The 15,480-nt window shown below is 34.6% G+C and overlaps 1 protein-coding gene across 6 annotated transcripts in view; it reads right to left on the reverse strand.

Moving 5' to 3' along the window:
- The window catches only part of myo1b (myosin IB), a 93,064-nt gene that overhangs the window by 11,824 nt on the left and 65,760 nt on the right, over positions 1-15,480 (reverse strand). For 3 of the 6 annotated variants that reach the window (XM_028435794.1, XM_028435791.1, XM_028435789.1), the window contains 8 exons: positions 14,618-14,623; positions 12,300-12,404; positions 8,873-8,935; positions 8,576-8,776; positions 6,186-6,412; positions 5,181-5,381; positions 1,966-2,059; positions 161-310 (listed from right to left, as the gene is read on the reverse strand). In XM_028435794.1, coding sequence (XP_028291595.1) covers positions 161-310; positions 1,966-2,059; positions 5,181-5,381; positions 6,186-6,412; positions 8,576-8,776; positions 8,873-8,935; positions 12,300-12,404; positions 14,618-14,623 — 1,047 coding nt within the window. The remainder of the gene's footprint in view (positions 1-160; positions 311-1,965; positions 2,060-5,180; positions 5,382-6,185; positions 6,413-8,575; positions 8,777-8,872; positions 8,936-12,299; positions 12,405-14,617; positions 14,624-15,480) is intronic. The other 3 variants (XM_028435790.1, XM_028435795.1, XM_028435792.1) reach the window with 1 other exon arrangement.

Consider the following 15,480-nt stretch of genomic DNA (forward strand, 5'->3'; position numbering starts at 1 on the left):
GCAGAAATGGGAGTAATGTAGCAAAAATGCATAAAAGGAGCAAAAATATGGCAAGAAAAAGTGATTGATGTTCCAAAAGTTTCTTAACCCTAACCCTAACACCCCCCCCCCAGTGTCTCGCAACCCCAAATGGTTGGGAACCCCTGGTTTAGATCCTCACCGCGTATCGGCGATACCAGGCCGCCACGACCACCTGGCTCTTCTTGAGCAGCAGGAACCGACTGCAACATTTCCAGCCTCTGTAGATCTTCTGGATGAGCGTAGCGAGGTCCCGCAGGCACTGCCTCCTCCTCTCCTCTAAGAAGAAGAGCTGTGCAACAAATACATATATAACTCAAAAGTATGAAGAAGGGTCATCTTAAAGGGTTTGTCTGCATCTATTCTTTAATTAAAACTTCTGTTGACATGACATGTCATGTGTTATTTGGGAAACTGTTTGTTTTAATTTTTATGTTGAGACAATGTATAAAAAAAAAACAGCGTCAGGAAAAGAGTCAAATTATACTGATATATATATATATATATATATATATAGTATTATGTAGAGAGTGTTGTTTTGTTTTTGTGATGGGGTAGGTGTGTATAAGCTTTTGCTTCAGCCTACACCCTTTTGGCTCATTAGTTTGACAATTTCAGTTTGTTGTGTTATTTGTTTTTCTGAAGACTGCAGAAAAAAATTAAAAATGTAAAAAAAAATATGATGTATCAGGCATAAATATATATTTTTTCAAATATACAAAGTAGTTAATTTAACAAATGAATAAGTATATAAATACAATTTTCAGTAAAACCTTACAGTCCACGACAAAAATGTTAACATTTTATGACATTTCTTAAGTGATTTTCAACTGTAAGTTGTTGCTTTAGCTTAAAAGGAAGAAATAAATCAGTAATTCCAGCATTTGGTCCTCTTTTTAAATAATATGTTAAGGGTTCATTCATCTAGGCAACTTTTTTTTCCAAGAAGTTTACTTTGATCTCCTTACCCTGTTAAAGGTAGGGCTATGGTATGGTTAAGGTTAAGGGTAAGGCTAAGTAAGTATTTCCTGAAAAATGTTGTCTGTATAAATGAAACCTTAACATATTATTTAAAAATAAGACAAATTGAGTTGCCGGAATAACTACACGGAAGCAAAAAAACACATCAAAGCAATCAACAGATGTCTATGAAGAAGACTGGCAGTTGGCAGTCAAAGTATGTCAGGAGATGAAAGTAAATTACATTTCCTAAGAAAAAGTTGTCTGAATAAATGAAACTTAAGAGAAAATCAAAAAAAAAACCAATTAATGCTTCAGTACCTTGCTAAAAAAAAAAAAAAGAAAGCATCACTGCCTTTAGCGTTGCGTGCAGATTAGCACGCACGCATATATATATATATATATAAAAAATCGAAGCCAACAAATTTTGTTGCAGGTGTGAAAAAAATGCAATCCACTCTTTAGTTATTTGGCATCTGCGGTATATAAAAATTATATTATTAACCTTGTCAGTAAACAATAGGCAGATCTAATGTCTCAGTTTTAGAGAAATACAAAAAAAAAAACCCGAATAATTCGTAAATTCCTCCAGGCTTTGTGCAGCTGCAGATATGGATACGATACGTTAATCAAAACGTAAAAGCCATGAGTAAAAAATAAATAAAAACACATCTTCCCATAATGAGATCATGTTATTCCAAGCTCTGGTCTGGTGGGGAGAAAGAAAATCCAAGAGCTTGAGGCTTAAACACTTAAAGAAGAACAGACGCTGGTTTCCCATGTAAATGGTGGCACGGCTGAGTGAAACCATGTGTTTTTAAAGACGCTAATTGCTGGAGTGGAGGCTGTGAGTGATTCCCACTTCACTCCCACATCATCCCAGTGTGAGAAAAGTGGACGAATATGAGCACTTTTGGATTCTTCATCAGGGCTTTGAAGAAGTTTAAAGATTCATGACTTTATCTGTGTGTGTGTGTGCACGTTTACCGTTCTGGGGTTCCTGATGAAAATCTTAGATCTTCCATAGGAGAACTCTTCATGTGGAACCTGGAGGTCTCCCATCAGGACCTCCACTCCTTCCCTGTGGGAGAATCCAGAAAGAAAAGCAGTGTTTCTCAACCTTTTTTGAGCCAAGGTACATCTTTTGATTGAAAGAATAAATAAATCCCGAGGCCCTGACACACCACCAACCGAAAATGTAAAAAAAAAAAAAAAAATGAAACTTTGTAGTCTATTTATACAATATTCAGTCATTTTTAATAGGAATGAAATAAACAAAAAACAATTTTTGATTTTTTAAGTTTTTTGTATTTTTATTTATTTTTGTTAAGATTCTTTTTGTGTAGATTTGTTCTTTTGTGTACTTTGAAGAAGTAAAATTCTGTGCTTCTTTTAATTAGTTTATTTTGGCCGAGTAAAAAAGAAAAGAAAATACATTTATGTACAAACACCTGAAAAATGAAAACAATACATAACGATTCGATTTTTCATCTATGTTGGCTTTTTAATATATTTTTCTGTAATTTTTCTATGTTTTTTTGGAGTCATTTTGTGTATTTTTCTGTAATCTTTTGGGTTATTTTATGTAATTAATCACAATTACCGAGCCTGTTAATAATAAGCCCTTAAAAGGTAACCTTCCTTTCTTATGATCTTTTATCATAACACGTTGGTTTTGACCCATTTTTTTTTTTTAATGATCTGTCAAATACACAAAACATTATCCATCATCCAATTTCTTTTTGATCTCTTGGTTACTTGCTTATTCATGAAAATATTGGGGTTCATGTTTTTAATGTGGGCGTCTGAGCCTTTTTTGTGTCTATACATCTCCATTTAAAACATATTTAATTGGTAAAATGATCAGTAATCAAACTAACAAAAAAAGTTTCTATGATGGTCCATATTTCTTTATTTTCAAATAAAAAGTCAAATTAACGATATACAGTCATTCTTATCAAAGTGTGTTGAATACAAATCAAACAAAAAAACATTTCTTTTCATCTTTCATATTTTGCATACTTGATGTCATGGGAGGGATAAAAGCAAAAAAAATAAAAACATTAAATATGATTAGATCTACAATTGAACTTTATTCTGTTAAATATTGTTTTTTTTTCAATGGCATATTTACAGAATAATTTATTTGTTTTCAAAAATGGTTTTTAGAACAATTAGGTGAAACTGAATAATTTCCCATGGCACATAGTGGTTGAAAAACTCTAAAGAATCCAGTTCAGAAAAAAACTTTGTGTATTTTTCTTTACAATTTTCTTGTAGTCATTTTGAGTATTTTTTTTTCTTTTTTTGAGATTAATTTTGTGTAATTGTGTTTTTTTGTGTATTTTTCTATAGTTTTCTTAGAGTCATTTTGTGTATGAAGTACATGTAAGAATCCAGCTCAGAAAAATACTTAGTGTATTTTTCTATAATTTTCTTGGAGTAATTTTGTGAATTTTAGTGCACTTTCTTTTATTTGTTTTTTTTGGGATTCATTTTGTGTAATATTGTGTTTTTTTCTATAATTTTCTTGGAATAATTTTGTGTATGAGGTACATGTAAGAATCCAGCTCAGAAAAAACTTTTTGTGTATTTTTTATTCTTGGAGTAATTTTGTGTATTTTAGTGCACTTCTCTTTAATTTCCTTTTTTTGGGATTAATTTTGTGTAATATTGTGTATTTTTCTCTACTTCTTAGAGTCATTTTGTGTATGAAGTACATGTAAGAATCCAGCTCAGAAAAACAGTCTTTAGAAACATGTTGTGCTACAGATAAGAATCTGTGTTTTACTCTAGTGGGAGTCAAAACATACGAGAAGCAGGATATACGGATCTGTTCAGAATGTCTCAACATGCTGTGGGTTAAAGAGGAAACTGTTCATCTGCTGAACAATGAACAGCTGGAATGTGATGCGGCCACAGAATAAAAAACATATATGTATTCTATAGCAACTTTTAAATATAGTTCTGTTGCATGATGTGGTCCAGTCCAGCTAATCTAGAGACGGGTAGTTTATCACAGCGGGGGCCACAAAACTGTGATAGTCTTAGAATAATGAACAATCTGAACATTAACACAGGAAACAAAAATGGGTTTGTGGGTGTTATTGTTGTTTTGTATATTTTTCTTATTGTTTGGTGTGTTTTTCTGTCATTATTTTATATTTACGTTGTCGTTTTCTGTTTTTTTGGTGTTTTTTCTTGTATACCGGTATTTATGTAATTCTGTGTATTTTTCTTGTTGTTTTGTGTGTTTTTGGAGTAATATTGTGTATTTTTCTTGTTGTTTTGTGTGTTTTTGGAGTAATATTGTGTATTTTTCTTGTTGTTTTGTGTGCTTTTGGAGTAATATTGTGTATTTTTCTTGTTGTTTTGTGTGCTTTTCAGTATATTTTTGTATTTATCCTGTGTCTTTTGGAGTAAATCTGTGTGTTTCTGTTAGTTATTAGTTTATTTTGGACATGTAAAACTAAAAATACTTATGAAATAACAAAATAAATACTTTACAAAAGACACACAAAAAATGAAAACAATACATGATTGGATTTTTCATATCTGTTGACAATTTAGTGTATTTTCTGTAAATTTGAATGTTTTTAGAATAATTGTGTATTTTTCTGCAATTTTTGGGGGAGTTATTGTGTGTATTTTGATCTTTTTCAGTGTATTTTCTGTAATATAGTCATTTTGTATATTTTTGTGGGGGTTTTTTTTCTCCAGATTTTGTGTTTTTTCCCCAGATTTTGTGTGTATTTTTCTGCCATTTAGTGCAAACAAATTTCCTCGCCGTTTACTAATGATTTCCGTTTATTTTGGGGGAAGCACTGAATTCTACAGAGGGGTGCATGTGGCCCCCCCGGGCCCCCCAGTTACCCATGTCTGATCTAATCACTCATTTCCCTTTGTTAGGGGTAGCTTTTTCCATGTGAAAGTCATCAGAACCCATTCCCAATGTTTCACACCTGGGAGCTGACCACTCCAGCTACAGTCACTGAGGACTGACCACACACTCGTATGCGCACACACACATTTATACATAAACACAATCCACTGGGATCAATCTAAGGTTCAGTGCCCCAGCTGAGGACACCTGGGAGCATTTATCTGTTTTCCACCACAAACCTTGGAGGAATTCATCCTGGAAAGTTTCTAGGATGGAGACCTTTTTTTAGGTTCCTATTTATTAATATTGCCATGGTTACCTGGCCGGGCCCCTCCAATGCGGCCAGGTCCTTCTGCAGAGCATTTTGTAGCGTTCCAGGCAGGGCTCGTAGGGCTGTCTGAAGGCGTATCCCGCCCTCCTCACACGGACGTTCTCCATCAGACCCAGGTAGCTGACCTGGTGACGGACCAGGGAGTCGGTGAAGATGTGGGGAGTCTTCTTATCGTTGGGTTTGATGCATCTAGGAAAACAAATGCTCTAGATCAGTGTTTCTCAAATGGGGGTACGCGATATGGCACTGCACAGGGTACTTGAGTGAGAGAGAGAGGAAAATAAACAAATAAAAGCATTAAAAATATGGGTTTTTGAAATAATTATTTTGAGTTAAAAATGATAATCATACTAAATATTAACAGCAACTCACAAAACAACAACAAAATACACAAAATGACACTTAAAACACACACATTAAGTGAGAAAAATACTTACTATTACCAGCAACTCACACAAAACAACAACAAAAACACACTAAATGAGAGAAAAATACACAAGATCTCAACAAAATACACAAATATAACAGAGAAACTTACAAAATGACATAAGAAACAACCAAATGACACAAAAAACACACCCACTGAGAGAAAATAATTGAAATAATACCAAGAACACACTAAAACAACAACAAAAACACAGAAAATAGGAGAAAGATATACTGAATAATAAAAAGAACAGACAAACAACAACATAATGACACCAAAAACACCCAAAATGACACCAAAAACACATAAAATGATGAAAGAAATAAACTTGATTAGAACATGAAACTAGAACTGAAAATACATCAGGAGGGAGATGACCAGAAATGAAAAAAACTAAAGAGATAAATGTATTCACGAGGCACTAAATACTGTTTCATTCCACTTACTTACATGCCTTCTGCATCCTCACCAATTACACAATTACAATTATAAATGACCCCAACCCTGACCTCTAGATTAAAAATGTTCAAATACAAAGATGGAGAACCGAGACGAGGTGACGGTACCTGATGTAGTTTGGGTTCTTGGTTTGAAGGTTCTTCATCAGCGTTCCCACCGACGCCTTGAACTGAAACCCAGCGGTTGGAGGTCGTTTGAGGTTGACTTTAGCAGGGTTTCCTTCAGGGAACAGCTGCTTCATCAGGTTATGGTTGGCCTTGAACATGGCCTGAGACAAGTCTCTGTACAACAGGTCGTTGTTCTTATCCACGAAGCCTTCCACACGATAGAGCACCTAAAGAAACACGGAACACACACACGTTTAGTTTTAGTCAAAGTCTTTTGACTAAAATACAACTGAGGTTTAGTCAAAAGTTAGTATCGGACTAGCTTCCGTCAACGAATTAAGATATTAGTCGAACAGTGTGTGGAACTGTAATGCAACACAGCAAAATATGACTGTGACTAAAAACAAAGTATTAAACTGACCTCGGCTGTCATTTAAACATGAGCAGACACACATTCATTGTGGACTGAGGCTGAAATACACTTTATATCCATGTGAGTCTCCAGGATATCTGTTGTCAAGTTACTCGAAGTGCACACAGGGGGGCAGACATCACCTGCTCAGTAGCTGATCCTCTTCCACGGAGAGTTTAAATGCGCTTCTTTAATTCTAGTTTTCACACGTTCAGAATGTGAGGATGCTGATTTTCATCTTTTCTTGTTTGACCTCAGTGGGCGGGCCCTCCGAAACAGGAGGCATCATTTGTGCGCTGGGATTGGTCAGATACCAATGTTTCATGCATCCCTTCATACGACCAAATGTGCACTCAAATTTGCACACATTTTCATGCAATGTTTATAAATGATAGCCATTGTTTGTAAATACACACAAAGATTACGGTCATAAACACAATCAGCTTACTTCCTATTGGATTATTTACTGGTGGTTTTGATTGGACACTAGAGATGTAACGATTCCCTCAACTCCCGATATGATTCGATTCACGATACTGGGTTCACGATACGATTCTCTCACAATATATTTTACGAAATGGGACTGTAGAAAAATGATGACTGAAAAATATTCCTTTATTGGGGGAAAAAAACTGTAAAAAACTATGCTGTTTTCCTTTTATTTTTCATTGTCAAAAGAATCCCTTGATAAACTATTCAAAACAATGCAATTTAACAAAAAATAAATCTTGAATGAAATAAATAAAGGAATAATACAAATGAAGAAGAAGTCTATTAATTATTTAAATTATGGTTCTATAGTAAACAATGCAAAACTGCATAATAGTTATTTTTCTTTTTAAAAGTGCAACTGAAAATGTTTTTTGTGTAACAATTGGACTTTAAAAAACAGTCATTTCACTGTATTTAAGTCAGATATTTGTTTGGACCAGCAGAGGGCGCTGGTAACCCAGTGGTCAGTTGGCATGCAGATATTCTGGCAGTGAAGAAGAGATGCTACGCTAGCAGACAGAGCTAATAGAAAAATGTGACTTTTACAGATATTCACATAATATTACAGATATTTTTTGGTGCTAAAGGGGTAATGAATCATTTATGAACATGTTTAAAAGTACAAGTCGGCAAGAAAGAAAGTATTAGCAGAATCCGCCCGCCGCCAGCACTTCTGGATAGCGCCCTCTGCTGGTTAAAAAAAGGTAAAAAAAAAAAACTGATTAAATTTTCACAGTATCGATGTGAATCGAGATACCTATGAATCGATTTTTAACTGCCTTACGATTAATCGTTACATCTCAATTGGACACCTTCCAAACTTGGTTCTTACTGGATTTTCGCCGACGTGGACATTATAATTTAGTTTTTATTAGTTTCCAAAAATATCAATACATTTTGATATAGTTTTCATTCACATCTTTTTTTTATTGATTATTTATTTATTCATAGTATTGTTATCGTCACTTAAAGTGTAAGTACATTCCCAGGTTTTTGCTGATCTTGCATTCAAAATTTTTTTAAAAAAGCTTTGATTATGGGCGTTGCTCCTAGAGTAGTTAAGACACGCCCAATTACAGCCTTTCGGTCCCCACAGCGTTACACAGTTCTGCATGGAGCTGTCAATCAATGCTCACTGAGGGCTGTGAGAGCAGGAAACCTAGTCCCTCCTCTCATCTTTTATAGGCGGGGCCAAAAGTGACAGTGATGTCACTAATCTAATTCAATTGCAACCCATAGAGGGCAGCCACTCTGACATTTTACAAATAAAAACACTAAATTTAAATACTTAGAGTAAAATATAAAGAGTGGGACTAGGATCAATAAACTACATTAATTCATACCTAATTATAAATGAATTCAGCAGAAAAAAAGTGGCTTTAGGGTGTAAAAAATGTAGTCAACGAAAACAATGACAACAAACACAGCTTCCTTTGAGTATTTCATCTGCTCTCTATCAACATGGTTTTTTTTTAATGTCTAGTACCTTCCCGGCGTAGTGCTGGATACGGAAGCAGTTGTGCGGCAGGCTGTGGTCGGTGAGGAACTTGGAGTTTTTACTCAAACGACTCTCGAAATGTTGGTGCTCGCCGCAGATTGTGTTCAGTTTGTCTAAGAAAGTCTCGTCAGTGACCGTCCCTGGTCTCAGACACTCCTCATCCAACATGGCCAGGATACCGTTCTGGTTCTGGAGCAGGAGACGGTACAAGTTTCCAAAGGAGATGCTCAAAACGTCACAATATGCTGCATTATGTGCTTTTCAAGAATGGAAAAAGTGACTTACGTTCTCAATGAGATCACAGATAATAGCGTTGTTGAAATACTCGATGTTGGTCCACTCGATGCCCTGGAATAAAAACACGTTAATGTTCACAAACTTACAATAACTGACTTAAAAAAATCGTTTTCTTTTTTGTTTTCTGAAGCTTTTTGACACAGATTGCAAACAATGTTTTGTTATTTCCTGTATTTTTGACTGCTGCACTATTACATTTAGTTTTTAATGCACGTAATGAGTTTAATTTATGAAACATGATGTTCCTTTTACCCTGTCAGTTCATTTCATACATGCACTGAATATCCTTATTCGTTTTCTTAAGCTTTTTTGGAACACACTACCAACAATATTTCGTAATTACCTGTATTTTTAAATTAGTTTTATGTTTATTCTAGTTTTTGATTTATTATGTAATTATTATGTTACTTGTTCCCTGTTCAATACATTTGAAAATGTGTTATTTGTCAGGATTATTTGGGGTAAGGGTGTAAAAAAATTATTTTGCCGATTTATCGGAATACTTCACTGTGCGATTATCGTATCGATCCAAAAAATGTAAATTCATTTTTTTAATCATGTTTTTTTTAACAATAAAACCATTTTATTGCGCTAACATCTGCATAGCATGTAAATCAATTACCAATTTAAGAACTTAACAGAATCAGAATCTTTTGTAAAAGCAAATCATTTAATTACATTTAATTTTGACAGTTTGATAAACATACCACGTACTTGTTTCTGATACACCGTATTTACTTGAATTACAGTTTGTTACTGTTTACTTGTTCTCGCAAATTTGAAAAAAATTAAATAAATTGTGTTTCATACCATTTTGTACTGTACTGTACTGTAATCGCATCGTGGCAATGCACACCCAAAATTTGGGGGGCAGTGGGCGCAGGTTGGGGATGAAAGTTCACGTTTGTTTAAAATGGGTAACACCCGAAAAATTGGGTTAAACCAAGCTTTGAAACTCTAAAAACTCTCTATATGTTGATGAAACTACTTTGACAATAACTCCATAATAAAGCCATCATCAGCCTTTATTCACTGAAGCTCAAAACCTTTCATAAGAAAAAAACAAACGAATGTGGGAACATCGGTCGCTATGTTTTCAGATAAGGGGGCGTGGCTTAAACTTGAGGGGTGACTGGCTACATTCTCGATTGTTGTTTTTTTCCCTCCTTTCTGTCCGTCGCTCTGTGGTATTTTCCCATGCCGACCACTGGACGGAGGCCAGATGCCAAATATCAACTGGTGACAACGTATGGTTTGAAAGAGGGGGTGTGGGGGTCACCGCTGCCGCACTCACACATGGGACTTTGAAAACAAACAGAGCTTTTTGGGCCCACAAGGGGAGTGTTTACTCTTAAAGTAGCAGGGGGGGGGGTCGTTTCCATCCCACAGAAAGAAAAAGAACAGATGGAGAGTTTGGTGGATAAAGGGGAAACGGTGGATAAAAAATAAATAAATAAAATTACTGAATTAATTACTGCATTACATAAATGGTGGTTATAAACAACTTCATGCAGATTTTTTTTTTTTTTAGCAATGTTACATAATGGAATATATTTTTAAGGTTTTCATTTTGCTTTGAAGTTTCCTTTATTTCCGAACAGTAATTCCAACTAAGTTATTTTTGTCTTCTTTATGAATAATATGTAAAAGTTTCATTTAATCCGACAACTTTTTTTTTATAGCAAATTTACTTCGATCTTCTATGTTTCACACAAACTTTCAGTCTTCTTCAAAGGCATCTGCTGATCGCTTTGATGTGTCCTCATGAGTTATTTTTGGGCGTAGCCAGCCAAACAGAATTATCAGGTTACCCCCACACCCCCAGTCGCTGAACAGTTCGTCATTTTGTGAACGTTTGTTGTTTTGTGTATTTTCAGTAATTTTTGTAGTTATCCTGTGTTTTTTGGAGTAAATGTTTGTTTATGTTAGTTTATTTCACCCATGTAAAAAAAGAAAAGAAAAGACAGTTATTCACAGACATGAAAAATATTATTTTTTTTGTTTTTTTTTTTTTACAAAAGACAACACATGAAAAATGAAATTTTTTTCCTTTTTTTCACCTTGTCTGCACATGCTGTTGAAGGTTAACACTACAAGAAGTGCAATCTTTTAACAGCAATGCATATTTTATTATTGCAATTAAATAAATGAATTTATTTCATTGCATAATTGTGACCATCACCAGCCCTCCCTAGGGAAGGGTAAATACTTTATTAAAGGGAGGATGTAAAAAAGAGAGAGGGCAGTGTTACACCAGGGTGAGGGGGGTGGGGGGGGGGAGTTAACAGGGAGGAGGGATACAAGATAGGAAAACGAATGGGTGGGGAATAGTCAATAAGTTTCAAGTGATGTGATGTGAAATTGTGGTTGTGTATATTGTGCTTATTGTTGTGTTATCAAGCCAGTCTGGTGACCAGTGTGCGGCTTAGGAATAATGGTGGTGGCTGTGAGCAGAGGAGGAAGTGAGTGGAAGTTACATAAAACAGGTATTTGGGAACAACGTGTCTATGGTTGAGCCCAGTATGAGTGTTATCCCACAGCCCGAGGCCAGTGCGTCCATGACAAATGTGATTCCAAGAGCCGCTACTGCAAAACCCATGAGCCGCCCCCGGGCCCGAAGAAGCAGTCGGGCCAGCATGAAATATTTTTCCACACATGTTGACTGTTTAGTGTATTTTTCTGTAATTTTGTATGTTTTTTTAGTCATTTTGTGTATTATTGTGTTTTTTATTTCAAAAAATTAATTTGAGATTGTTTTTGTGGATTTTTCTATAATTCTTTTGGAGTCGTTTTGTGTATTTTTCTTTTATTGCTTTTTTTGGGATTCATTTTGTGTATTTTTCTATTTTTCTATAATATTTTTGGAGTTTTTTTGTGTATTATTGTGTTTTTTTGTGTGTTGTTCTACATTTGTTTTGGAGCCATTTTGTGTATTTTGTGTGTTTTTTTTTGTTCGTTTCTTTTGGGAGAGGGATTTAATTTGTGTATTTTGTGTATATTTTTAAAAATTTCCTTGGGGGGTGTTTTTTACTGTTTTTTTGTGCATGCAAAGGAGATGAAAGTAAATTTCCTGAATTAAAAAAAACCATAACAAATTATTTAAAAAAAAGATAAAATTAACTTGCTGGAATTATTGGAATATAGTGATTTCTTGTTCCCTCTGTGATAGGAGCTGCAGTAGAGAAACCAAAGAACCGCAGGTTGTTGACCTTATGCCCAATGCACAGCATAAAATTAAGTTTCCTTTCTGGAAATTACCTGCAGTGGATGCCCAAATGTATTAAATGGGAGCAGATTTACCAGTAGTTGTAATAATCATTGCCAACATCTTGTGTGAACATGCAGTTTCTCAGCAGAGGATATGATAATTACAAACTCATTTGCACACGCCTGCTGCGTAAATCAACTCACGGACCTCTCGGACATACTCCTCCTGCTCCTCACGCAGCGTGAGCTCGATGAAGATCTGCTGCAGCTTCTCGTTGCAGTAGTTGATAACGAATTGCTCAAAGCTGTTGTCCTGCAAACAAGCAGCAGCGAGAGACAAAAACGGTTTAATTCAAATAATTAGCTCTTATTAGAACACTACAAAAAAAAGTGATTGTGTATATTTCTTAAATTAAAAACCACGAGGAAGGCCCAAATGCATTTTGGGTGAAAATGAACGGCCACAGTGAATAGTTTTCATTTAACTGATTTTTTTTAATCAATATCTTAAATCGAGATTCCACTTTTACCCTCAATGTTACTTCATTATTTGTCAATTGTAACTCAAGCAGGAAGGGGTTAGCTGCATTTCCTCAGAACACACGCTGGGGTTATTGGTTTAGTAAAAACAAAACAAAAAAACACCCAGAATCAAACAGGAGTTACGGTTTTGTTGTAATCAGGGTATATGTATATATAAAAGCAACAAAATCATAACATTAACCTGATTTTCCCAAAAAAATGATTGAAGAAATTATGAAATATTAAAGTAAAACATTGTATTTCTCTTGTGAGCATTAAAAAAAAACCCCCAAAAACGTAAATAAAATATAAGATTTACAGAAATAGCCATGAACTGCTAGCTGAAAACGCTAAGATGCTGAAACGCTAATGTGTAAAATCGTAAGTGCTTTATTATAAAGTTACAAGGTGCACTGCTGGTGCAATTACTTCACTAAAGGCTCTATCTAGAAATGTTTCACAACAAAGTTGCTAAGCTAATCAGCTACAATAACATTTTGAAGCTAAAGCTAAGCAGGGGAACACCTTATTCAGACTCCATTGCTAGCTGAAACGCTAAGACGATAACAATGCTAATGTGTTAAATGTCAAATGCGCTTTATTACAAAGTTACAAGGTGCACTGCACTACTTCTATTTATTGTATTTAATAAGTGCAGTTACTTCACTTAAGGCTCTATCGAGAAATTAAAAAAGTTGCTAAGCTAATAGGCTACGTTAGCATTTTGAAGCTAAAGCCAAGCAGGGGTTGCCTTTTTAAATATAACTGTTGATCTTGTTCATATGATTTACAAAGAAACAAACAATAAATGACTTACTTATTAGCAGAATCTACAAATATGTAAAAAAAAAAAAAAAATGGCAGAATTTAACGCAATCACAACCTTATTCAATAGACCCGGGGTGAACTGCTAGCTGAAACACGAAGATGCTAAAAATGCTAATGTGTTAAATGTTATTTATTGTAAAGTTACAAGGTGCACTGCATTACTTCTATTTATTGTATTTAATGAGTGCAGTTACTGTCGATCAGGCTCTGTTGAGAAATCTAATGTTTAACATCAAAGTTGCTAAGCTAATAGGCTACATTAGCACTTCGAAGCTAAAGCCAAGCACAAATATTGGTCTTGTTGATAGAATTTACAAACAAGCAAGCAATAAACTACTTCAAATTTAATTCTGCTCTGCTTGGTGAGCAGAATCTACAAAGATGCCAAGTAAAATGGCAGCAGTAAAATCAACTGGAAGCTTATTCAGTACACCTGGGGTGAAACAATAATTACTTTTTATTAGATAAAACCATAATATAAGCAGCATATTAATGAATCGAACAACATTAACTCCAGAAAGAAATGAAAGTTGAAGTTTTTTTCTTGCATTGCATTATGGGATTTGGAGTTTTATTCTTATTCTAAAAAACAAATCTTTGTCCTTATCCGACAAAGAAAAACAAAAAAAAAAATCATGGAAATAATGAAATTAAAAACGCTTCTATGTATCTGTATATTGGACATTTGATCCCACAAAACTGATATTTTGAACGTTTTTTTCTTTTCTACTTGCAGTAAATAATGTTCGATTCATTGATCTAAGAAGCTCACAATATCATTTTATCTAACAAAACATTTTCGAGGTAGCAGTAAACTAGTTTACTTTGTTAGCATTTATTCTCCACTACCACACTGATATAAATGTAGCGTTTGGGGGCACGTACGACCCATAAATTGTATTAAATACCAGTTTTGTTTCCCCCCCATCTTGCAATCAGTAGCATTGCTTTTAGCTTTTAGCTAGGTGTACTGATTAAACTGTCATCTGAGTGCATTGCCACTGTTAGCATCCTTTCAGCTCATGGCTGCTCTGCACACCATAAGCCCTGATTTAACACGCTGTTAAATAGGCAAAATACATACATTAAATTAAGAAATAATAATTAAAAAAAAAAAAAAAAACAAGAGTTGAGATGGTAGCACAGCAAACCAGGGCGGTGTGAACGCTTACTTACTCCATCCTGGAGAACCAAGACACAAGACAACAGACAGAGGAGAGGAACTTAAGACAAGTCAGACATGAGTAGTTGAGTGGAGAACTGAAAACTCAAAATGTGGGTTAAAGTGCATTTTAGACGCTCATACTAGTTATCAAGCAAGGGTCAAGATATTACATATTAATATTTACTGTCCCTAAACGCTGTTGAAAGTAAAGACAGCTCAAATGACATGCTATAAGTAAATCCTACAAGAAACTAAGAATGTTTTTTTTAACAATTTGAGCCCATTCTGTTTTTTTTTTTTTCAATTGTTCTGCAACTACACCAAACATTCCATATTTTAACCTATTTTCATCACTTTTTCTTGCCATATTTTTGCTCTTTTTAATGCATTTCTGCTAAATTACTCCCAGTTCTGCCGTTTCTCCATCAAATTTCAGTGATTTCTTCCACTTTCAAGATATTTTCGGCACTTATAAACCCTTCCCACTACTTATTGTCACTTTTAACTTCTTCACCACATTTCATGCTAATTTTTGCCAATTTAACCACATTCATAATTTGTCAAGTCCATTATTTGCCAGTTTAAACTAATTGTTCTTACCTTTTAAATTACCCCAAATTTCACTTTTAAGCCAATATTGACACTTTGTACCCTATTTACTGGTTTTTCTGTCCGTTTTTGCCCACTCTAATTTGCAACTTTAAACCAATTTCACCACTTTTTCCACCATTTATGGTCACTTTTAACCCAGTTTATTTCAGATTTAAACAAGGATTCACAGCTTTAAGATGACTATATACTATGGCACAAATAATAATAAACTTCCTGGATAACAGTGGATATTATTCAGATAAATAAATGAATGTGGTTATCA

Source organism: Gouania willdenowi, chromosome 21, assembly GCF_900634775.1.
Source record: "Gouania willdenowi chromosome 21, fGouWil2.1, whole genome shotgun sequence".
In the NCBI taxonomy this organism is placed as follows: domain Eukaryota; kingdom Metazoa; phylum Chordata; class Actinopteri; order Blenniiformes; family Gobiesocidae; genus Gouania; species Gouania willdenowi.